This window comes from Cervus elaphus, chromosome 30, assembly GCF_910594005.1.
Source record: "Cervus elaphus chromosome 30, mCerEla1.1, whole genome shotgun sequence".
NCBI classification, from domain to species: Eukaryota; Metazoa; Chordata; class Mammalia; order Artiodactyla; family Cervidae; genus Cervus; species Cervus elaphus.
This window is the reverse complement of record NC_057844.1, coordinates 77,384,412-77,408,453: the sequence shown is the minus strand read 5'-3', so window position 1 is coordinate 77,408,453 and position 24,042 is coordinate 77,384,412. Positions and strand designations below refer to the sequence as shown.

The 24,042-nt window shown below is 41.5% G+C and overlaps 1 protein-coding gene across 3 annotated transcripts in view; it reads left to right on the top strand.

The window, feature by feature from the left end:
• FGF14 (fibroblast growth factor 14) overlaps positions 1-23,891 on the top strand; it is a 600,641-nt gene extending 576,750 nt beyond the window's left edge. For all 3 annotated transcript variants that reach the window (XM_043891532.1, XM_043891534.1, XM_043891533.1), the window contains exons 4-5: positions 19,911-20,109; positions 21,807-23,891. In XM_043891532.1, the coding sequence (XP_043747467.1) occupies positions 19,911-20,109; positions 21,807-21,943 (336 nt within the window). In that variant the 3' untranslated portion in view covers positions 21,944-23,891. The remainder of the gene's footprint in view (positions 1-19,910; positions 20,110-21,806) is intronic.
• Positions 23,892-24,042: the final 151 nt, after the last annotated feature.

Sequence of the window (24,042 nt, the reverse complement as noted above, 5' to 3'; positions counted from 1 at the left end):
GAAATCATGAGGACTGGGAAGTGCCTTTGAAATCGTTGGGTCCTTCCTCTTAACTTCACAGTCGAGACCCCAAAGATTATTTCCTCAAAAATAACATGGGTAGAAAGAGCCTATGTAAAATGGAAATAGGTGATGTGAACCTGCCTTTTCAGTGTAGAGATCAGAGGTTCAGAACTATAGAAATGTATGCTTCCCTGGGGGCTCAGATGGTAGAGAATCTGGCTGTCCAGCAGGAGACACAGATTCGATATCTGGGTTAGGAAGATGCCCTGGAGGAAGAAATCGTAACCCACTCCAGTATTCTTACCTGGGAAATCCCATAGACAGAGGAGCCTGGTGGGCTACAGTCCATGGGGTCGCAAAGAGACAGACACGACTTAGTGACGAAAACATGACTTAACAACATTCAGCAGTGCAGTGGGAGTGGGCACCCAGAGAATGAGGTTGTTGGAGGATTATAAGGATGTTGGATAACCAGTCTTTGATTGGAACCAAGAGTAGCCCAGTCCAGGCTGAAGCCATCTGCATAGGATGTATAACTGGTAACATTTGCACCACCCTATGAGGTCCTTATGGTCCTTAGCGGCCCCCATCACACACTCGGATTCACCACCACAATCCCCACTTCACCAGGCTCTCTAATACGTTGAGTACCTGCTTCATCCCCTGAAGATTCAGATTCCCACCTGGAGCATCAGACTGGCCACTTTGGATGCTATGTGGTACCCTAGTGGCTCACAGGCTGGGATGGGAAGTGGGAGGATTGGAGGCAGGTGGGTCCCTGCCTCTTGCCCCTATTGATTCTCCACAGATCTGGAGGAGTCAAATGACCAATGCCCTGCACAGATCTGCATAGTTTTGCATACAGATCTGTTTCGCACTTCAGTCCTAAAGCAATCACAGAGTCTGGGTAAGGTATGGTCAAGCAGCTTGAACTGAGATGTGGCTCTAAATTGCAGTCCTTGGAGAAAAGACATTTTTGTGGTTATCGTCATTGTTTTTCTCCTATCAGACAGCAACCAGATTTCAGTTAAACCTATAAACCGGAGTTTCTCAAAGCATGTTGGAAATACTGCCTGCATCAGAACTATCTGGGTTCTTAAAGTAGATACCCCATCCCAACCCAGAACTGCTGAACCCCAACCCATGGGGCCCACGTAAGGGTGTACACTGAATTCTGAAGACCATTGATCTACACTCAGGGTCCAATATTTGTGTTCCTGGAGGGCATTACATTCTTTTGCTCACTTTCCTGACTTTTTGCCAATCACATAAAGAACTAGAAAGTTCTACAAGTAGATCCAGAAGTGGGGGAAAGTGTTCAAGGCCCCTGAAATGATTTAGTTACTGTCTTTATGATTACTATGTCTCTATAGTTACTGTGTCTTTATGCTCTGCAAGGGCAGAAAGCTGAAATACATTAAGCTCCTACTGTGCATTCATCTTAGCTAGGCTGAAGGAATTTCCACTGCAAAAGCCACATACGCCTTTTAACTCAGTGCAGTGATTTTCAGAGTGGTCCCCAGACAAGAAGCATCAGTATCACCTGGGAACTTCTTAGAAATGCAGAGTTTCTCCCAATCTATCCCCAGAATGATGTATAAACTCCTTGCTGGATGATTCTGATGCATGCTGAAGTTTGAGGACTTCTGATCCAAGCTTTCTTGCTTGTGATATAAAAATAATAATTCATGCCTCATAGTTATCCTTCCTGTTATTTTGGATTATAGTTCTAAAACTAAGTGACTGCACACAAAAGCACTTGGCCCTGGGGAAGTGTTGATGTATAGTTAAGAATGTCATTGAGTCTATATTTAGTTTTTTCAAACTGTTCCTGTTTTTTCATTGCTAATGTCCCAAGGAATCCACTGGTTGCTGATAATGTAAGCAGTCATGTTACAAGTTAGATGAGATAGTTATAGAAGGGATCCAGATATTGCAAAATTGTGGTACTGAAGGGAAATGAGGGCTTTTTTTTTAATTCCTCATTTTAAAAGTAAGGACAAGACTATTTTTCCATTGTCATTGTAAGCCATGTTAAGACATATTCACAGGTGAATTTAACATGGCATTAATAGGCTTAGTGGGACTTTCAATTTCTTAATCTCGAATGGAGGCCAGTTTCTTTGGGCAAAGTACAATAATCTTTACCTCTTCATCCCTGACACACAAATAAAAATCCCTGAATCTGGGCTTGCCCTTGATTTTCAAACTCAATCAGTTTGCAACTTAAATGCATGGTGAGTGACACCTCCTCCAACAAGGAGGATTGAGATCGAAATACGTGTCAACCCCACTAGAGGGTGACCTTTATCTTGAGTCAGGGTGCAGATAAACCAAAAGCATCCTCTGTGGCCATCTTGAGAGTAGGTTGTGTTGTTATTTGTTTGGGGCTTCCTGGTGGTTCAGAAGGTAAAGAATCTGTCTGCCATGTGGGAGACCTGGGTTTGATTCCCGGGTCAGGAAGATCCCCTGGAGAAGGGAACGGCTAGGTCAAAGGCACCACTTCAGGCTGGACTCAGACCTGAATAACCACATGTTTCTAAATAATCTGGTGACTACCAGGTACATTTAAACTGAGCTGTTGCATATTCTCAGTTTTATTTTAGGGTAAATTTCCTTCTTAATAAATGCAAGTCCGAATTTAAAAATTTTTTATCTGTTTCAATTCTGCTTCTCAAATGTCCACCCCACCAAAAAAAAAAAAAAAAAGCAATTGAAAATATGAGAAAGAGAACTCTGTTTTGTAAAAACAAAATAAAACCAAAGCCAATGGGATTTTGTTATAAGTTCCATTTGGTGATTTTAAAATAAAACAAACAGATTTTCTAGATACCACAGAATAAGAGCCCAACCAAGATGCTCAGACTGTGATCAAAGAGTCAGTGTAGATCAAACCCTAAGAAATTAGTATTGAACACCAGATTCGATTTTCCTTTCATAGTTTAGATTTAAGAACTAAAATATGTGTAAATATTAGAATGTGCTGTGCTTAGTCGTTCAGTCATGCCTGACTCTTTGCGACCCCATGGACTGCAGCACACCAGGCCTCCCTGTCCATCACCAACTTCTGGAGTTTACTCAAACTCATGTCCATTGTGTCGTGATGCCATCCAACCGTCTCATCCTCTGTCGTCCCCTTCAATCTTTCCCAACATCAGGGTCTTTTCAAATGAGTCAGTTCTTCGCATCAGGTGGCCAAAGTATTGGAGTTTCAGCTTCAACATCAGTCCTTCCAGTGAATATTCAGGACTGATTTCCTTTAGGATGGACTGGTTGGATCTCCTTGCAGTCCAAGGGACTTTCAAGAGTCTTCTCCAACACCACAATTCAAAAGCATCAATTCTTCAGCACTCAGCTTTCTTTATAGTCCAACTCTCACATCCATACATGACTACTGGATCCATACATGATGTCATATAATAATCCTCAGGGATTAATAACTGTTAAATATCTTTCAGTTAAACATCAGAGTTCAGGGTTATTTGAAAAGTCATCTTAGTAAATATCTTTTTGTTGCATTTAAAGTAAACTCAACTTTTTGCAACACCGAATTCAAGTAACATTTATGTATTCTGACTGCTTTACATACTAACTTGATTTTTAATAATTTTTAGCAGAAAAGAAAAGCTTAGCATAGCATATGCTAATTCTATAAAATATGTAGATTTTACTGATAGTTGCTTCTTTTCTCAAACTATTCTGAAGAATGTTTCTAGACCCCAGGATAGCTATCCTACCAATGAAATCAATTAATCTCATGCAGAAGAAGACCACAGTAATTAAACATGGGTTCTGACATACAAATGATTTTAATTTTCGTACACCTCTATAAACCAGAGAAACACTGCCTTATAAAATTAAAATGATTAAAACACAGAGAAAGGGTTTTATATGGCCTGAGTTCATCTGAATCAGTTTTTATCTTGTATCTAAGTTCATGAGAAGAGATTGCTCTGGACGAAGTGTTTCCTTGAAGGAGTGGGGGTAGTTTTTATCATTTTTTTTTATCCTCTCCGAAGAAGAGGACACAGCCTGAATCGAAAGCTTTCTTGTCTGAAAAATAAGCCTGCCGTGACTTCATGCTACAGCAGTGTCTCTGTGTTAATTGCCTATGTTTTATATACAATTGGTAAGAACCGCTCTGATCTTGCTATTCCCATGCATTGCAAGTTCATGCATAATTTTTATGTTATTTGTTCATGCATTTCATGAACAAATAACATGCAAGTTCATGCATTTATTTTTATGTTATGTTGTGTTTAAAATTAGGTATTTCTCCACGAATTAATCAACTCCCACTTTAAAACTATAGAAGTCATTCTTGAAAATTCTGTGGAGTGTTGTATCAACATACACTCTTATCACCACCAAAGCCTAAAGAGGATGGACCTAAACTCTCATTTGCAAACTGGGAGTTGGAGGAAGCACACCCGATTTAATCACCCCACGGTGGTGCCTCTCAGACTTACCTTCCAGTCGTAAACTATGACTAAACTATAAGACTAATTTGCCTGGTTGTCTGTCACCTGTTGAGATTAAACAGCTCCTATGCATGTGAGAGCAACTCATCCTGCAGTCTTCAGTTCTCTCCCCAGTTTAAGATTAGGTTGGTCAAGTTTGTCTGAATTCCTTGAAAGTTGAAAACTTCATGTATTTATTTTTAGCCAACTGTTTTGGTTCTTCCTATTTAAGGTAAAGTTTAAGAGGCAATCCATTCAGTTCAGTTCAGTCGCTCAGTTGTGTCCGACTCTTTGCGACCCCATGAATCGCAGCACGCCAGGCCTCCATGTCCATCACCAACTCCCAGAGTTCACTCAAACTCATGCCCATCGAGTCGGTGATGCCATCCAGCCATTTCATCCTCTGTCGTCCCCTTCTCCTCCTGCCCCCAATCCCTCCCAGCATCAGGGTCTTTTCCAATGAGTCAAGGCAAGAGTACTGGAGTGGGTTGCCATTTCCTTCTCCAGTTAAGAGGCAATAGACAGATGTAAAGAAAGCTAGCTAGAAGGAAATACACGAGGGTTAAGAGGGCAGGTAGTGTGGAGTTTTATCTTTTTATACAGTTCATGAGGTTCTCAAGGCAAGTATACTGGGGTGGTTTGCCAGTCCCTTCTCTCGGGGATCTTGCCAGCCCAGGTATCGAACCTGTGTCTCTTATGTCTCCTGCATTGGCAAGCAAGTTCTTTACCACTAGAGCCACCTAGGAAGTCCCAAGTGTATGGTATAAAAAGCATTAAAATCACTGACACAGAGACGGCAGCAAGGAAATATACCCTCTGGGCAGAACTCTTGACAACAAAGCAGGTTCTTCTGGATACTTTGTTTTACCTGATCCATAGTTACTTTGAGGCGGGAGGAGGCAGTGTGTTCAGATGGCCTCTGAGTCACCAGCCCTGTCACCAGCCGTCTGCCCTGAGATGCTGATTCTTCAGAAAGCAGCGTTCTGGACCAGCCCCTGCCTGCCCGGAGCCTAAGTGAGGGCCGGGGTTCTTAGGCTCTGCAGCTCAGGGATGCAGACAGACGGCCTGAGAGACACACGACTCATCTCTAAGGTGGAATGACCATAGCATTCAGCCTCAAAATGAGACTTTTTAAAAACGAAGCAGAGTTGATTTACAATGTCATGCTAGTTTCTGATGTACAGCAAAGTGATTCTGTGATATGTGTATTGACTCTTTGTGACCCCATGGACTGTAGCCCGCTAGGCTCCTCTGTCCTTGGGATTTCCCAGGCAAGAGTACTGGAGTGGGTTGCCATTTCCTCCTCCAGGGGAGCTTCCCGACAGGGATCGAAACTGTGTCTCCTGCACTGGCAGGCAGATTCTTTACCACTGAGCTATGGTTACGACCTTATGGAAAAACTGAAATGAACTTTTTAGCCAGACCGATTTATATTTTCTTTTTATATTCCTTTCCATTACCTGTAGGATATGAAGTATTGTTCCCTGTGCTATAGTATACAGTAGGACCTTGTTGTTTATCTCTTTTGTATATAGTAGCTTGTATCTGCCAATCCCAGACTCCTAATTTATCACTCCTTTCCTTCCCCTTTGGTAGCCATAAGTTTGTTGGCTAGAAAACTTTCTCCAGAATCATACCTCCAAATCTCAGATATTCTCAGAGGGATCTATCAGCAAATAGATTTTTTCTTTTTCTGAGAAGGTTCTTGTATCTCAATATGATTTCTTCTGAAATGAGGGAATCCCGTGAAAGCCATACATATTCAGCCAGTCCCAATAAGAATCTAACACAGGGGCTGGCAAACTTATTCTGTGAAGGGCCAGATGAATGTTTTAGGTTTGTGGGTCTTACTGTCTCATTTGCTACAAATCAACTACTACTGTAGCTCAAAAGTAGTCAAGGCAATAAGTAAATTAGTGGACTTGGCTTTGTGCTAATAAAACTTTGCCTAGGGACTGCAATTAGCCTGTCACTGATCTAGAAATTCCATTTTTGCTTCTTCAATCTGGATATTCAACCACTGTCCTTGAGAACTGTTAATATATTGTCCTCAATGCATAATTGTAAGTGATTCCTAATGTGGAATTTAATAAGACTTCAAAGGGAGAACCTATTTAGAACCTGTAAATCTCTGCCCCTAGACTAAAATCCTCCTCCACACTGAGTTATCTTTGTTTTTCAATTTTGTAAATGAGTAGACTTTATTCTTTTTAAGGAATTGGAGAAGGAAATGACAGCCCACTCCAGTATTCTTGCCTGGAGAATCCCAGGGACAGAGGAGCCTGATGGGCTGCCGACTATGGGGTCGCACAGAGTCGGACACGACTGAAGCGACTTAGCAGCAGCAGCAGTAGCAGGTTTATAGAAAAAGTAAGCAGAAAGTAGAGTTCCAAGTTACCCCTACCCCCAAAAGTTTCCCTTATTATTAGCATCTAAGATTACTATAATATGTATTTTATAATTGATGAACTGATATTGGTATACTACTATAAACTAAGGGCTTCCCAGGTGACTTGGTGGTAAAGAATCTGCCTGTCAATGCAGGAGACACAGGAGAGGTGGGTTTGATTCCTGGGTTGGGGAAGATCCCCCTGGAGGAGAAAATGGCAACCTGCTCCAGCATCCTTGCCTGAGAAATCCCATGGACAGAGGAGCCTCGTGGGCTACACTCAATGAGGTCACAAAAGAGTTGGACACAACTGAGCAAGCAAACATGTAAGCATTATGAGCTAAAGTCCATAGTTTACATTGAATTTAGTCTTTGCACATTCTATGGATTTTGGTAAATATAGGAGATATACAATGTCATCTAGATAATGTATCATTATCATATGGATAATTTCACTGCCAGTGACCTTTTTACTCTCTCCATAATTGTGCCTCTTCAGGAATGTCATTGAGTTGGAATCATACACTAAGCATCCTTTGCAGATTGGCTTCTTTCATTTACTAATAGGCATTTAAGATACCCCATGACTTGATCATTTCTTTTTATTGCTGAATAATATTCCATTGTGTGTGTTGACTAAAAAAGATGTATCACGTGGGAGTTGCAAGTTAAGTTTTACTTGGGGGCAAAATGAGGACTGCTGCCCAGGAGACAGCATCTCAGACAGTTCTGAGAAACTGCTCCAAAGAGGCCGGGGTGGGGGGGGGGGGTGGGGAGGACATGTTTATATGTGATTTGGGTGAAGGGGGAGTTCATGCAATCAAGCACTTATCTTACAAAAAGGTTTCTTGCTAGTCTCGAGGAGCTGATGTCAGCATGAAGGCATTTAGTGTTTTTCTAGAGAAAAAGATGAAGAATGAGAAGATGCAAGCAAGGGTTGGGCTTATGAAATCAGTTCCTGAAAATGTGTAACTATCTAAAGACCTATTCCACCAGTTTTCCTGGAACACAAAGAGCCTCGTTCTCCACACTGAACTCCCTTCAGGACAAGTTGAAGGTCAGCAGCTGCAGCATCTCAGGATTCAGCCTCCGCAGAGGCAGATGGCAAATGCCCTTGGCAAGCGCCCGTGTGTAGTTGACATATGGATTTACCACAGCTTGCTTATACATCCACCTATTGAAAGCCACCTTGGTTGCTCCCAACATTTGGGAATTACAAATAAAGTCTCTATAAACATCCTATGCAGGTCTCTGCGAGGATGCAAATTTCAGCACATCTGGGTAAGATAGCGAGGAACATGTTGCTGCATCACACAGTCAGTTACCTTTTGAAAACATTCTCAGGACATCATCTGTTTTCTTGGACATCTCCGGAGCTCACCTCTGCTTATTAGAAAGTCACGATCCCACGGCGTGGCCAATATGATTTTCTGTCTTGCAGATTCACTTCTCCACACAGAGCTTAGCTTCCAGCCACTCACCCAGGACTCTTACCTCAAAGAGCTTCTTATAATTTATAGAATACAGTTCTTTTCCTTCCAAATTGGCTGTTTTTATCTTTCTTCTTCACTTTCACGAACCCTGACTCAGCTTTCAAAGCCTAGCTAAATAGCATCACATTTAAAAAGCTTCTCTCCTTCTTTGAGGCAGGATTGGCTGTTCCTTCAGTCCATGGGGCTGCAAAGACTGAGGGCAAGAGAGAAGGGGCCAAAGAGGATGAGATGGTTGGATGGCATCACCGACTCAATGGGCATGGGTTTGAGCAAACTCTGGGAGATAGTGAAGGACAGGGAAGCCTGGCGTGCTGTAGTCCATGGGGTTGCAAAGTGTCGGACATGACTTAGCGACTAAATAGCAACAACAGTGGGGTTGCCAATGACTGAACAGCTGCAAAGGACATGCAAACTTCTAGACTCTGCCTCTCAGGTCTTCAGCACAACACAGGAAGCTCTGTTTTGTGATTGCTAATGTAATGTTGCTCCGCTCTACTAATATGAAAGTGAAACTCTTGAAAACACACTCTGTGACATACCTACAAACAAGTCCTTAGTCCTAAGATAACTGATTTAAATAGAACATTGCAGAAAGTTACTCTCTAAATACATGAAATAATACCCTATAAAAGGACAGAAAGCACCATGGAAACTTATGTTATACACAGAAGCTTTATTTCGCCCAAGAACTACAGCATTTGACCTTTCAAAAACAGCAGTGAACACACACCAAATGTCACCCAGTTCCATAAGCAAAAAACCTACACGTTGTGCTTGACATTCTTTCTCCCTCAGCCACCATCTACAGTCACAGGGTCTTGACCATTTGACCTCCTAAATATTTCCCCAGACTGCCCTTTTCTCTCCGTCTCCACTGCCGACATCCGCGTCCGGTACTGAAGTGAACAGCCGGCATCCTTAAATCCAAACTGGCTCTCTTCTCCATTCTTCACACTTTTGCCAGAGTGGTCTTTCCAAATGCCAACCCGACTTTGACATGCTCCTGCATAAAACCTTTTAATGCTCTTCCATTGTTTTTAGGGAAAGCCCCAAACTCTTCATGTGACCACCCAGTTTGGCACATGTTTAGCACCCAGACCCCAGCTCTTACTGCTGTCTCTTTCACACTCTGCATTCCAATTTCAGTTTTCTTTTTGTCCTCTAAAATCTGTGTCTGTTCCTGCCCCAGGCCCTTTGCACGCCATGTTGCCCTCTCCAGAAATGTACTTTTTAAGTTTTTCCTTTTAATGTCCATTTTAAAAATCATTATTGAATTTTTTACAATATTACTGCTGTTTTATGTTTTGGTTTTCTGGCCACGAGGCATGTGGGGTCTCAGCTCCCCAACCAGGGATTGAACTTTCATCCCCTGCATTGGAAGGTGAGGTCTTAACCACTGGACCACCAGGCAAGTCGCTCCAGGAATATTCTTTATCCTGCTCTGTTCTTTAGTCATTGAGTCCTATCCAACTCTTGCAACCCCACGGACTGTAGCCCTCAAGGCTCCCTCTGTCCATGGGATTTCCCAGACAAGAATACTGGAGTGGGTTGCTATTTCCTTCTCCAGGAGATCTTCCCCACCCAGGGATTGACCCCAAGTCTCCTGAATGCAGGCAGATTCTTTCCCGCTGAGCCACCAGGAAAGCCCTTATCCTGCTCTAAGCCTAGCTAACTCACAGGGATGTTTCAGATCTCAGCTCAGAGTTCAATGTTTTTTTCTTTACCCATTCAGGCTAGGTCAGACTTGTTTATTATGTGTTCTCACAGAAATAACTCCTTTTCTTGTAAGAATTTGTCTTCTTTTGTAATGATATGATCAGTAGTGTAACTAACTGTTTCCTCTACTAAACCGTCATGCCTTAAGACGACCAACTATATCATTTTTGCTCATAGTTGTATCTCTAGGTCAAGAACAGTGACTGGTCAGAATATAAAGTCTAAAGTTCATGCATTTATTTATCCAGTTTGGATAAATAGATGTGTGAATTTTAGACATTATTAACTACAGAATAATGGAAACTTGTTACCATGTGTGTTCACAGTATTTAAATTTTCAAATTTATTATATAATATCTAGGACAGAAAGTTGAGCATTTACACAAAGAGTCAGACATGACTGAGTGACTGACCCTTTCATTTTTCATACGTGTGTATATACATATATATACATTTTAATTAATTTTAAATAATATAATTATTCCCATTTCCTAGTGTCATACTCTCAACCAACAACCTGGAAAGTAAAACAATCTATTTTTGCCTGTAAAATTCATAACATAACATGAAAATAATTCAGTGCTAATTATGCAATTAAATCCACAGCAGGACTGAGCTTCATGGTGTTGCCTTCATCTGGGTAAAGTCGTTTAGCCAATAGGTAGACGTTTTCCTCTCGCTCGTCACTCTTCCTCCCACAGAGTGTGGCTGTTGCCTGTTTTCTGACTTTCCTGACCTTTCTCTTCAGTGGTCTATATCTGCCCTTTTGTGTAACCTTTGGAATTATCAAACAACTTGCAACCAGAATCTGGGGACTCATGGCCAGTGTGTTTCTAGCTAATAAAATCAAATCAAAGGAAAACAATCCTCGGGTTTTCATTTCAGCACCACATTAGCCTCCTCTGTATTCCACATGTTCATGTTGATGATGATTCTTTTTCCTTTTTTCTTTTTGTTAGTGTTGGTGATTTCTTATTACTGACCTCTTTTATTCCAGTAAAATGATTTATTTGGTATTCTGGGTGAGGGGGAAACCCCTTACCTTTGGCTCCTGTTTTCAACATTGTTGTTATTAATAAATGTTGCTCAGTAGCAGCGATATGTACATAAAATATCACACAAACAGCCATCATTCCTTATGAGGACCTAAGCCCTCAGAGTCTTAAAATCATCATCTCTGACATGGGATCATGCTATTCTTCTTCTCAAAGCATTTTTAACTGCAAAATATATCAAACAAAATATATGTGAGTGGGCTCTAAAAATCATAAAGCTCGATACAGGTTAATATTTTTCAACAAATATGACATTTTAGGAGTATTTCAGAACCTACTTCTAATTCATTTTTTCTATGGAAGCTTGCATTTTATAGATTGGATAAATGGATACTTTTGATTATTTGTGTGGTTTGGTTTTTATTTATGCAAGTGGTTTTTGACTGAGCACATTTTTATTAGGAAAAATCCACAATGCAAACACACACAAAAATTTTAAGGGAAGGTCTAACTTACTTAAGTGGAGCTTAAAGGAAAGAAAGTAGAAAAAGCTTGTAAAGGCATGTACAAATTTCTTTTGTTTTTTTAATCATTCAGTGGTGGGGGAAGGTGTGTATGCCTTGGGTGAAGAGGAGAAGAGATTCATTTTAAGTATTCCTATGTATTCTTGTTCTTTTTCTTTTTTTAACTCTTTTATTCTACTTTTTCCTCCTTAACAATTATATCCTAAGACATGTGACACTTCTGCCAAGGTGATAGCATATATCAATTACTATTTTCCATTTATATTTGTTTTCACCTGTAGTTAGATGTAGATAGAGAGTAGCTATATAAGGTACATTTTTAAAAATAATCTTATGCATTTATTTTGACTGTGCTGGATCTTCATTGCTGTGTGGATTTTTCTCTAGTTGTGGTGAGTGAGGACTGCTCTCTGGTTGTGATGCTTGGGCTTCTCATTTCAGTGGCTACTTTTGTGGATCACGGGCTCTAGGGCGCTTGGGCTTCAGTAGTTGCGGTCCTGACCTCTAAAACACTGGCTCAATAGTTGCGGTACACAGACTTAGTTGCTCCGAGGCACGTGGGATCTTCCCAGACTGGGGGTTGAACCTATGTCTCCTGCATTGGCAGGTGGATTCTTTACCACTGAGCCACCAAGAAAGCCCTAAGGTACATATTTCCTGTGTTTTCACTGAATAAATAATTCAGTTGAATGAATAACGATCTGTATGGGTTATCAATTTCTTAATGATACCAGGTAGCCAACAATGACCGCTGAAGTAGGATATAACAATTAAGTGTATAATCCTTGTGCATCCTGAGTCATATGGAGCTGGGCTAGGTGGCTCTGTTGATGTTGGTAGGACTTGATCACCTGTCTGGAAACAGGCTACTTTACATTGGGCAACTTGGCTATGTTCCACGTGTCCCTCCTCCAGCAGGCTAGCCCAGGCGTGCTCTCGGGGCAGTGGAGGACACTGAGAGGGCAAACCCAATTGAACACGTGCCTCACAAGCCTCTGCCCTCTCCCCCTCAGCTCACAGTGAGAAGACAAGTCAAATGACATGCTCAAGACCTTTGATTCAGGGGAGGGTGAAGAATTCAGCCCATTTTTGCAACTGATCACATTAATGTATGGCAAAAACCATCACACTATTGTAAAGTAATTATCCTACAATTAAAAACAAACTATACATTAAAAAACATTTTTTTAATGATTAAACTTGAAAATAAAGTACCTCTGTTCAGTTGAATGATAAATGGATAGGAATAGCTAAATTATTCATCTTGATGAAAATAAATGTACTTGGGCAAATTGCTTAACCCCTCTGGGCTCCTTTTCTTCATTTCTAAAATGAGGGCACTTTACCAATCTCATAGATTATAGTGTGGAATAGTTAGCTGATTAGGTAAATGTATAGAACAGTCCTTGGCACAGAATTATGCACAATTTAAGTGTTATCTGTAATTATGTATGCTCAGTCTCTCAGTTGTGTCCACCTGTTTGTGACCCTATGGACTATAGCCACCAGACTCCTCCGTCCATGGGATTCTCCAGGCAAGAATACTGGAGTGGGTTGCTATTTCCTTCTCCAGGGGATCTTCCCTGGGATCTTCTCCAGGGATCAAACCTGTGTCTCTTGTGTCTCCTACATTGGAAGGCAGATTCTTTACCACTAGCACCAACTGGGAAGCCCTGTAGTTATTAACACAATAATGCCATTATTAGTAGTCTTATTAGGCATCCATTGTTAAGCCATAACAAATTGTGAGAATGGTATATGGTTGGGTTAATACTTCTTTAAGCATATTTATTTTGTGGTAGTTTTGCTAATATATATAGCACTGATACCATCTGTTCATGTTGCATGCATTATTATTTTAGGAATTTATTCATGTCTATATTCTGGAGAAAACAGATTTAACATTATAGAACCAGTTCCCATATATTTTAACTACAATCTTAAAACTTCTTATTTAAAGATACACTGTAAATATATGTTTCCATTTTCTTGCTTTAATAAATTTTTATTCTAATCATAAAAATAATAGTAAGCTTATGAATGATGCCAATTTAATCAATATTTACTAATATTTCATGATCATTTATTAATTTGTTCTGTATAGTAACAGGAGGACTTCCCTTGTGGCTCAGTAGTAAAGAATTTGCCTGCTAATGCAGGAGACTCGGATTTGATCCCTGGGTCTGGAAAATCCCCAGGAGAAGGAAATAGCAACCAACTCCAGTATTCTTGCTTGGTGAACCCCATGGACAGAGGAGCCTGGAGGGCTATAGTCCACAGGGTCAGAAAGAGTCAGGCACGACTTAGTGACTAAGCAACAAATCAACAATTTTAATATAGTCAGAGATAAAAACAAAAGAGGTGTAAAAAAAAAAAAAAAAACAAAAGAGGTGTAGTAACTCAAGGGATTGTGGACTATGACATAGCCAAGCACTTTCACAGGAAGCCCAGACTCAAAACATACCTTAAAGGCTTTTCCAGGGCTGAAACACTGAGGAAAATACTGATTCAAATGGTCTGCATGTGTATATATGAAAAAAAGTGCAATCCAGACTTCATTTGGAAATATCCGCAACTAGTTTAATGACTCCTCCCCCAGTTCCCTAGGTTGGAAAGTCCTCGAAATTTACCTTTAGATCAGAGTTTACCTTTACCCTAATTTACCTCTAGGTCAGAGTTTACCTTCACCCTAATTTACCTCTAGGTCAGAGTTTACCTTTACCCTAATTTACCTTTAGATCAGAGTTTACCTTTACCCTAATTTGCCTTTAGATCAGAGTTTACCTTTACCCTAATTTGCCTTTAGATCAGAGTTTACCTTTACCCTAATTTACCTTTAGATCAGAGTTTACCTTTACCCTAATTTACCTTTAGATCAGAGTTTACCTTTACCCTAATTTACCTTTAGATCAGAGTTTACCTTTACCCTAATTTACCTTTAGATCAGGCAAAGTTTTTTAGCAAAGGGCCGTACAGTAAATACTGCTGTTTTACAGGTCATGTAATCTCAACTCTCCTCTGTACTTTGTAGCATGAATTTGGCCCATGGACTGTAGTTTGCCAACCACTGAGTCAGATTCTCAAGGTTACTGTTAGCTATTAGGTTAGGATTATGCTGATTTATCTGCGTTTATGGCTTACTCATTGGTTACAAATTGTGGAACATGGGCCCTCTATTTCCCCCCACCGCCTCTCTCATTCTGAATGGAGAAGCCTAGCTTGCTGCATGCAAATGGCCCATCACGGTATTTTCCTAAACAAAGACGTTTCCCTCCAAAGAGGAATTCTGCTGCTACTGTTAAGATAATAAGTACACCACAGATGGTGCTTTCATTTCCAAACAACCACAACAGAAAAGGAGATATGAAATTTTTGTTTAATTGTTGTGTTTTTTTTCTCTTCTGTGATTCAATGATTTCATTTGGCAAAGTTACAAATTAATATTTAAGCTTCTGCTGGGACTCTAGCGCTGTTGATTTTTGTTGTGGTGGTGTTGGTGGCTCTAAATATAGTCTGGAAGGAGGAGAAGAAGACATACCAAACTCCTTATCTATTTCATTTTGGCAGTTTCAAAGAGTTTATAGCTGAGCTCAAATTTAAATACGTCTTCTCGTGTTATCATTGCCAGCTGTAGAATGTCTCTCTGGCACAATCGTGGTATTGCTCAATCATTTAAAAACCATCCGTCAGGTTAGGGCTGTGTTGACAAGCCTCCTGGGGTTCCTTCCTTCCTTAGTTCTCTTGCTGGTCCACACTAGGGGGTCTCAAATTGGTGTGTTCAGGAGGCCATCTCGGATCCTTGATACACACTATATTGAAAAACAAAAAGCAGGAACAAACAAATAGCTGCCAACATACACAGGAGATTTTTATCTAGAAATCTGGGGTTTTTTATTCCTTGAAAAACCAGATCACTAAAGATCCAAGGCTTTTGTTTCCCCATGAGAACCGTCATCTTTTCTGCCACTCCGTCTGTCTGTCTGCTCAACTCCGAGACTAAGTGAGGGGCATTGATCCTCACGTGTGCTCTGCTGGGCTACACCCAGCAGGCCTGCAGGTGTTGTACTTGAGCAGCTTCAAGATCGAAGAAAGAGCCTAGAGTCCGCAATGGTGTGACTCGGTTCCTCCAACCATTCTATTATTCTATGATTATTTATTTAGTTATTTATTGTTTATTTTTGGCTGTGCTGAGTCTTCGTTGCTACATGGTCTTTCCCTAGTTACTGCGAGTGAGGGCTGCTCTCTCTTGCAGGCGCGTGGGCTTCTCATTGAGGTGGCTCCTCTTGTGTTGGGGCTCAGGCTTTAGGCGCTTGAGCTTCAGTAATTGTGGTGCCTAGGCTCAGTTGCTCCACGGCATGTGGGATCTTCCTGGACCAGGGATAGAACCTGTGTCCCCTGCACTGGCAGATGGATTCTTAATCACTGGACCACCAGGGAAGTTCCTTATCCTGTGATTTTTGTACCCATTTTAGAGATGAGAATACTGAAGCCCAGAGATTAAGTAATTTTCCCAAGGACACACAGCAAGGAAAGGGTAGGGTCAAGATTGACCCCAGGCAGTCTGGATCCACAGATGTTGTTCACCATCACTCTGTCTCCCACTTGCAAATTAAAAGTATATTTGTCCCTTATGAGTAGTTACCAATCTCAGTTTCCATTAATCCTACCGATTCTCCTGAGAATGAGGGGGTTGTTTTTAACTCCAGTATTTCACAAGCAGATTAAATCCTCAAAAAGTCTAGCAAAGAGCATTAGACAATAGTAGCCTTAAATGTAGTGCGTGTGTGTGCATATGAGTATGTGTATATGCAGTAATTATTTCACCGAGAATAAAGAAGGGTGAAAAAGTACTGACCAGTCTCCACCAGCACAACTGCCTGAAAGCTTTGGCTGTAATGTGGAAGACTGAATCACCTCCCTGTGAAGTCACTGCCACAGCTTGCAGAAAGGATGTGTTATTGACTTCCTCGGAGTGCTAAGATGCAAACATTTTATCTAAAAAGACTTAGTGTCGTGTAAATCTATGGCTGATTCATATCAATGTATGACAAACCCACTGGAAAAAAAATAATAATAATAAAAAAAAAAAAAAGGAAAAAAAAAAAGACTTAGTGTCAGAGGTATACTAAGGTGCGTGCTAAGTCACTTTAATCGTGTCCGACTCTGTGTGACCCCATGGGCTGTAGCCCACCAGGCTCCTCTGTCCACGGGATTCTCCAGGCAAGAATACTGGGTGCCCTCCTCCAGGGGATCTTCCCGACCTAGGGGTTGAACCCATGTCTCCTGTGTCTCCTGCATTGACAGGTGGGTTTTTTACCACTAGCACCACCATACTGAGGGACACTCTGGGAATACAAGACTTCTTCTGAGTCAAGGGTCTTCATTATCTTTCATATTCAACTTCGTCAAATTAAAGTAGAAATAATACATTTCTAACTGACGATGCAAGGCAACCAGCATCCTCCATATTTCATACATCACAGCACTAGGGATTGGATCCATGTAAGGGAGGGTTGACTGCTCTGTGGACCTGCGTTTCCAAAGCTGGAGGTCAGTCTTCCTGGAGATTAAGATCAGTCTTCTATGATCCTCTTAATAAGGGAAGGCTACGGGTAGAGACCCAATATCTTAGCCAGCAGGTGCCAGCTGCTCTCCCTGCCTGAATGATCAACTGGGTCAGCCTTTGCCAAACCCACTCCCAGTTGATTCTAAGACAGATTTTTAACAATAAAACTTGCTTTAGGTTTTATTTTTATGCTTGGATGCCTTGAAAGTGAAGTGAAAGAGTTAGTCGCTCAGTCATGTCCAACTCTTTGCAGCTTGCCTGACTTCTCTGTCCATGGAATTCTCCAGGCAAGAATACTGGAGTGGGTTGCTGGTCCCTTCCCCAGGCAATCTTCCTGACCCAGGGATCAAACCTGGGTCTTCTGCATTGCAGGTAGATTCTTTACCCTCTGAGTCACCAGGGAAGCCCTTTGGATGCCTTGGCCTGTCTCAATAAAATGACAAAGAACATGCCAAGTTCTAATCTGTTTGTCCCAGAAGATCCATGTTCAACCAATATTATATTTATTAATCTTTTGATGATAAGCCAGATTTAGAGCATTCCATTTTATTTTCCTTACCTCACCACAAATGTGTGAACTTGGACCCTTTTATCAGTCTTTATTCTGTTCAGGGCCTGGAGATTGACTTACCAAGGCTATCACTTATTAGTGAGAGAACTAATAGGACATTTGGAGAAATAAAACTTAGTGGAAGAACAGAACACTTTTTCAGATGGTACCTTATTCAAATGAGGGCTACATAAATTCCTTTGGGAGGGGCTAAACCTATCTTTCTGCTATTTTAATCTCATCAAATTAATCACTGCAACTGTCATCTTTGTCATGAAAAGCATCTGCCATTAACAAAACCTGTTCCCCTTGGAAAACAATTTAACTTTCATTGAATTAAAGTTATGGCGCACTCTGAATAAATTATATCCTGCAAGAGACACCACTTGATAATTAACACTCTCATGGGAAATACTTAAAGAACATTTCTACAGGCAACAATGTCATGCCCCTTATTATGGTTAGCATAATTTTAACTCTTAAAGGTTTTATATTTTTAGACCCTAAATGATGTGTTTTTCAGAATGTGTATAGAAAATAACTTCTTTAAAAGAAAACAAAGTTACCATTTTTCAGCAGTCATAAAAATCTATTAAGGTGAAAAACATTTTAGTACGTGATATTTTCAAAAAGATTATGACAATAAAGGTCTGCTTTGCGTCAGTATTTCACAAACATGAAATAGCACAGTGTTGAGCCTACATAAAATAGCCACAAAAGCTAGTTAAGTGACTTCCATGATATGCAACTAGGAAGGTGGCATTTTTAAATTATTTTTCAAAGAAGTCTATCAGAAATGCTTTTGTAGGTTAACTTCTATAAGTATATAAAACTCATCTATGAATATTTGTATTATTAATGATAGTCGTAAAGTAGCAACTGTGTGTTATTCATCAGTTGATGTAGATCATGGTGGTCATGTTAGCTCATTGTGCTGTTTCAAAGTATGTGGAGGGAATTTAGTCATGACAGCTATTGACGGTTCTCTTGAAGAGCTCCAGGACGACTCCAGACCATGGGTTAGGTCGTGGTTTTCAGCTCCTGTCTCTACGACCAGCTAACATGACCCCTGGCCTCAGCTTCAGGGGCTAGCTTGTGTGCCAACTGATTGCCAGGGGTTTAGTTTGAGGTGTCAGTCTGTCTCTTTGTAGGTAAAACATGTCATCCTATAATATCAGTGATCCAGTGAACAATTGGGAACTGTTAGATTATCATGGAATAATAATTCCTACAGAAATATTGAAAATACGTTAGCAAATACCTTCAATATATCTTTTAGAGGTTTGGCCAAAAAGTTCATTTGGGTTTTTCCACAAGATGTTGCATAAAAACCTAAAGTAACCTCTTGACCAACCCAATATTATTATTATTTTTTAAATTTATTGTGAATACAGGGTGCTGGGCTTCCCAGGTGGCACTAGTGGTGAAACCTGAAAATGCAGGAGACAAAGGAGATATGGGTTTGACCCCTGGGTCTGGAAGACCGCCTGGAGGAGGGCATGGCAACCCACTCCAGTATTCTCGCCTGGAGAATCCCATGGACAGAGGAGCCTGGCGGGCTCCTGTCCGTGGGGTCCCACAGAGTTGGACGTGATTGAAGCCACTCAGCACAAAGGCATGCGCAGGGTGGTACTTTAACGTGCTGTTTCCAGTTATACCCTGCTTGAATTGTATCTTGTTCAACCGAATACTATTGTTCCTGTCTTCTATTTTCTGATTAGAGGACATCCATAGTTTTGCCTATATACATACATACATACATGAGTGTGTGCTAAGTCAGTTCAGTCGTGTCCAATTCTTTACGACTTATGGACTGTAGCCAACCAGGCTCCTCTGTCCATGGGATTCTCCAGGAAAGAATACTGGAGTGGGTTGCCATTTCCTTCTCCATGGGATCTTCCCAACCCAGGGATGGAAACTACGTTTCTTACTTCTCCTGCACTGGCATTGGCAAGCAGATTTTCTACCACTAGCGCCACTTGGGAAGCCCCATACATATGTACATATATATTTTTTCCCCAAAGCAGCAGCTTCTTCTCGACACATTGTGTGTTGATAAAAGTTGACACCTATAGGAAGAGGAACATCTGGTCATCCATGCCCGAGTGCTGCCTGGTCGGCCATCCTAGACGAGTTTCTGCAAGAAGGAAGAGGAAACACAAGGAAGCTCCCACCCCTTCCTCTAACCTTCATTTCTTCCTCTTCTCTCAACAGGAACTTTTTACCCCTGAGTGCAAGTTTAAAGAATCTGTTTTTGAAAACTATTATGTAATCTACTCATCTATGCTGTACAGACAACAGGAATCTGGCAGAGCCTGGTTTTTGGGATTGAATAAAGAAGGGCAAGTTATGAAAGGAAACAGAGTAAAGAAAACCAAACCAGCAGCTCATTTTCTACCCAAGCCATTGGAAGGTGAGTGTCATGTGTGCGTTATCCTGATCATGATGTAGTACATGTTTATCTTCCACATCCATGACTCTGCCATGGCCACAAGGGGCCCTCATGGAAGGCTGGAAATGTCTCTTATCTTGCTCTGGGTGGTGGTCCCATAGGTGTCTACTTACATTGTGCATTTAAGATTTGTATACTTTATTGTATATACATGTATGTGTGTATATATGCATGTGGTGGTTCATCCTAATGAAACATAAGGTATCTTCATAAAATATCAGCTTTCAAAACCCTAAAAGCAGGTTGGACAGCTCTAATTTACTTGTGTTTCTGATGGCAGAAGATTTTAAGTCAGCTCATTTTCTCCAAGCGCCAGTCAGTCTAGAATTTCCTTTCCCAGGATTCCCTAGGATCCCTTTCTAACAAAACCACATAAACTACTGGAATCAGTGATGTCACCAGATACTACTCAATTCCTTGGAGCCTCCTGGGATGTCAGTCCCAGTGATCCTCTTGCCATTATGCACTTCTGCCTTCAGTTCAGTTCAGTTCAGTTCAGTTGCTCAGTCGTGTCCGACTCTTTGCAACCCCATGAATTGCAGCGCCAGGCCTCCCTGTCCATCACAAACTCCTGGAGTTTACTCAAACTCATGTCCATCGAGTCGGTGATGCCATCCAGCCATCTCATCCTCTGTCGTCCCCTTCTCCTCCTGCCCCCAATACCTCTCAGCATCAGGGTCTTTTCCAATGAGTCAACTCTTCGCATGATGTGGCCAAAGTACTGGAGTTTCAGCTTCAGCATCAGTCCTTCCAATGAGCACCCAGGACTGATCTCCTTTAGGATGGACTGGTTGCATCTCCTTGCAGTCCAAGGGACTCTCAAGAGTCTTCTCCAACACCACAGTTCAAAAGCATCAATTTTTCGGTGCTCAGCTTTCTTCACAATCCAACTCTCACATCCATACATGACCACTGGAAAAACCATAGCCTTGACTAGATGGGCCTTTGTTATAGGATATTAATTACAGATTTTCAGTATTATATCTGAAAATGAGGCATAAAAATATAAAGCGCCTCACACTTGCCTTCAGTTATTTAAGCAGGTCTGTGCATGAGTGGCAGGAGAGAAAATCTAAACAATGAGCTCCAGAAGCTTCTGGCTTTGCCTGTTGCTTTGTACGGCTTTGAAGCTGACATAGTGTGACCATGTTGCCTTTTAATCACTTGAGAGTTTGAATTTAATGACCTAAAGACCTAGACTGGAGAAGATGAGTGGGAACGAGTGTCCATGTGTTGCCAGCATGTAGTGGAAGGAAGGTCTGAATTTTTCTCCCTGAACAAAGAGAACTGGATTAAATGCCTGCCATTCTCACATACTTCCTGTGGCCTGGGTGGGCGGGGGGGTGGGTGTGTGTGTGTGTCTGTGTGTGTGTGTCTGTGTGTGTGTGCGCGCGCATCCCCCATTTAAACCTTCTCTCCTCAACAAAAATCCAGGCACACCCATGTGCACTGTTTGGAGACACAAAACCAGAAAATGCAAAGGAAGTCATACTTTCTGTTCAGGGGCTGGATTTTACTTCTTTAAAACAGGAATTCCCTGTCGACGGGGTTACTTGACTTCTGGGAAAAAAGAGGACTGGGCCTCCAGCGGGGGTCTGCGCGTGAACCTAACCAGGTAACATCTCCTTTTCTGCCCTCCTCCCCCTTCCCGTCACTAGTTGCCATGTACCGAGAACCATCTTTGCATGACGTCGGAGAAACGGTCCCGAAGGCCGGGGTGACGCCGAGTAAAAGCACGAGCGCGTCGGCCATCATGAATGGAGGCAAGCCAGTCAACAAAAGTAAGACGACATAGCCAGACCCTCACAGGTGTTGTGACTGAGTCGCCCCCCGAGCGCTGTTGAGCCATTTATCCCGGCCAGACCCTCCCGCTCCCTCCGCGGGCCCCGGAGCCGCTGGGGGTAGGCTGCTCCCCACTGGCCCGAACTCCTTGGTTGCAAGTGGGATAAATCTCAACGCGTTGCGCCCCCCCACAAGAAGAAGACACCTGGACAACCAGCTCAACTCAGACCATGGAATGCCCTACCAGATATGGAATGCCTTTTTAATATCTTTTCTGTGACTGTGACACTTCATGTGAATGACCTCCTTCACCAGTCCACTCGACACCTTGCCTGCTGACAGCTACCCATATTCCTTTTTGAGTCCCGTTTCGGCGAAATCCATGTGTTTCAGTTCGATTTTTGTAGCACACAGATATTCTTGAGTAAATTTCTAGTTAGATGCTGTAAACCTGTGCTATTCTGGAGTTCTCTTCTTCCCCTTTATTTTTTCTAGGGCTGCTGGCTCTACTGTCTGTGACCTTTTGTAGGGATGGTGTTCCTCTCAATCTTAACTGTTGCGGTTGGCTTAGTTGGGACAGCAATCAGGGAAACAGAAAGCCTTCTAAATCTATTATGACAAATTGCATCTGTAAAGAGTAGGACTGTGGTCTCCGGCTCACACAACTGATGAAACACACATATACGCCCCGTCCAGTAGCAGATACTGTGCTCCCGAGGCCCGCGTGGCCGGGCTGAGAAACGGGGTCAAACGCAGACATGGGAAGCGCTCTATGATCTGGGTTTGACATCCCCCTTAGTTTCTTTGTGTGTGTGTGTGTGTGTGTGTTTTATACATATCACAAGCTTACTGGTAATGGTAACATTTGCCTTGCCCAGCGAGCAAGACCCACTGGTTTTTGAGAAAGTGGGTCAAAAGAACTCTGTAGGCCTTGTAGGCCTGATTAAGGTTCATTTTTCATCTATGAATCCTCATTATTTGGGAACAAAAAAAGGAAAAAAATAATTAACAACCTACAAGAATTGCGCTACCTAAATCCATCTCAGATAGAGAATCCTTCCTGTTTTTAATGAACCAAACTTAACACCATCCCCAATTTGGGCTGCGTTCCACTCATACTCGGCAGAGCATGGGCAAGGCGGCTGTTGTGTTCTTTCCTGCAGCAGCAATGCAAACGTTAGTTATAAACTAGACTTTAATATTTTTGGTGTTTAATGACAAGTTTTTAAACCGGACACATTAGGTAAAAAAAAAAAAAAAAAGTATTTTTTTTAGCTCAGCATGCTGAGTCAGGTACTGTGTATTTCACCGGTCCATACCTCTGACTCAGCTTCTGGGGTCCACATGGCCCAGCAGCTGAGTTAGTGGTGCCTTGCCATGATCTCAGAATGCAGTCTGTTGAATTATTCTAGATTAAAAATAAAGGCAAACCAACACGTTCAAATATCAGGTTTTCAGTCCATCCGAGATATATATATATGTTTTCTTGCTTTTGTTTGATTTTGCTTTCTTAACTTCCTTTGGGATTTCCAACTGCTGAATTCTGAGGTTAGGGAGGACAGCGACGAGAAAGTCCGGGAATAGTTGGCTCCACAGTGAAGAAACCATGCAAAATGTTCACTGTCGGATCTAAAGAGTTTCAAAATGTTTGATACTAAACTGTTTGGAAATATATTTGTTAACTCTGTGTATACTTAATAAATTTCAATGTTTTTCTCCTCTGAACAGTTAATTGAGACCAAATTGAACCTCATTTATAGAAAACTATATGTGGGATCCATGTACTGGCCTCTTGCTATTTTCCATGTGGAAGGATGACCCAGTTGCCATTTTCTCCCATCCGCACTGTATTTACTGGGAAATTATTTCGTCACTGCTTTCCTAAGTCTCCATGACAGCCTTTGCCCAGCCTTTAAAAATTTTGGCCTGCTTAGCTGATTAAAGATTTACTATCAATTTAACTGTTTATGCTTATTTCATTTTCATATTGAATTCCACTTTAATAAATAAAAAGTTAGCATAACATCTGAGTAGATTTATTGTCGATAATGCTAAAGTACAAATACAACAAAATGATTCTTTTGGCCTCTCTTGATTTCTTATTACACTGCT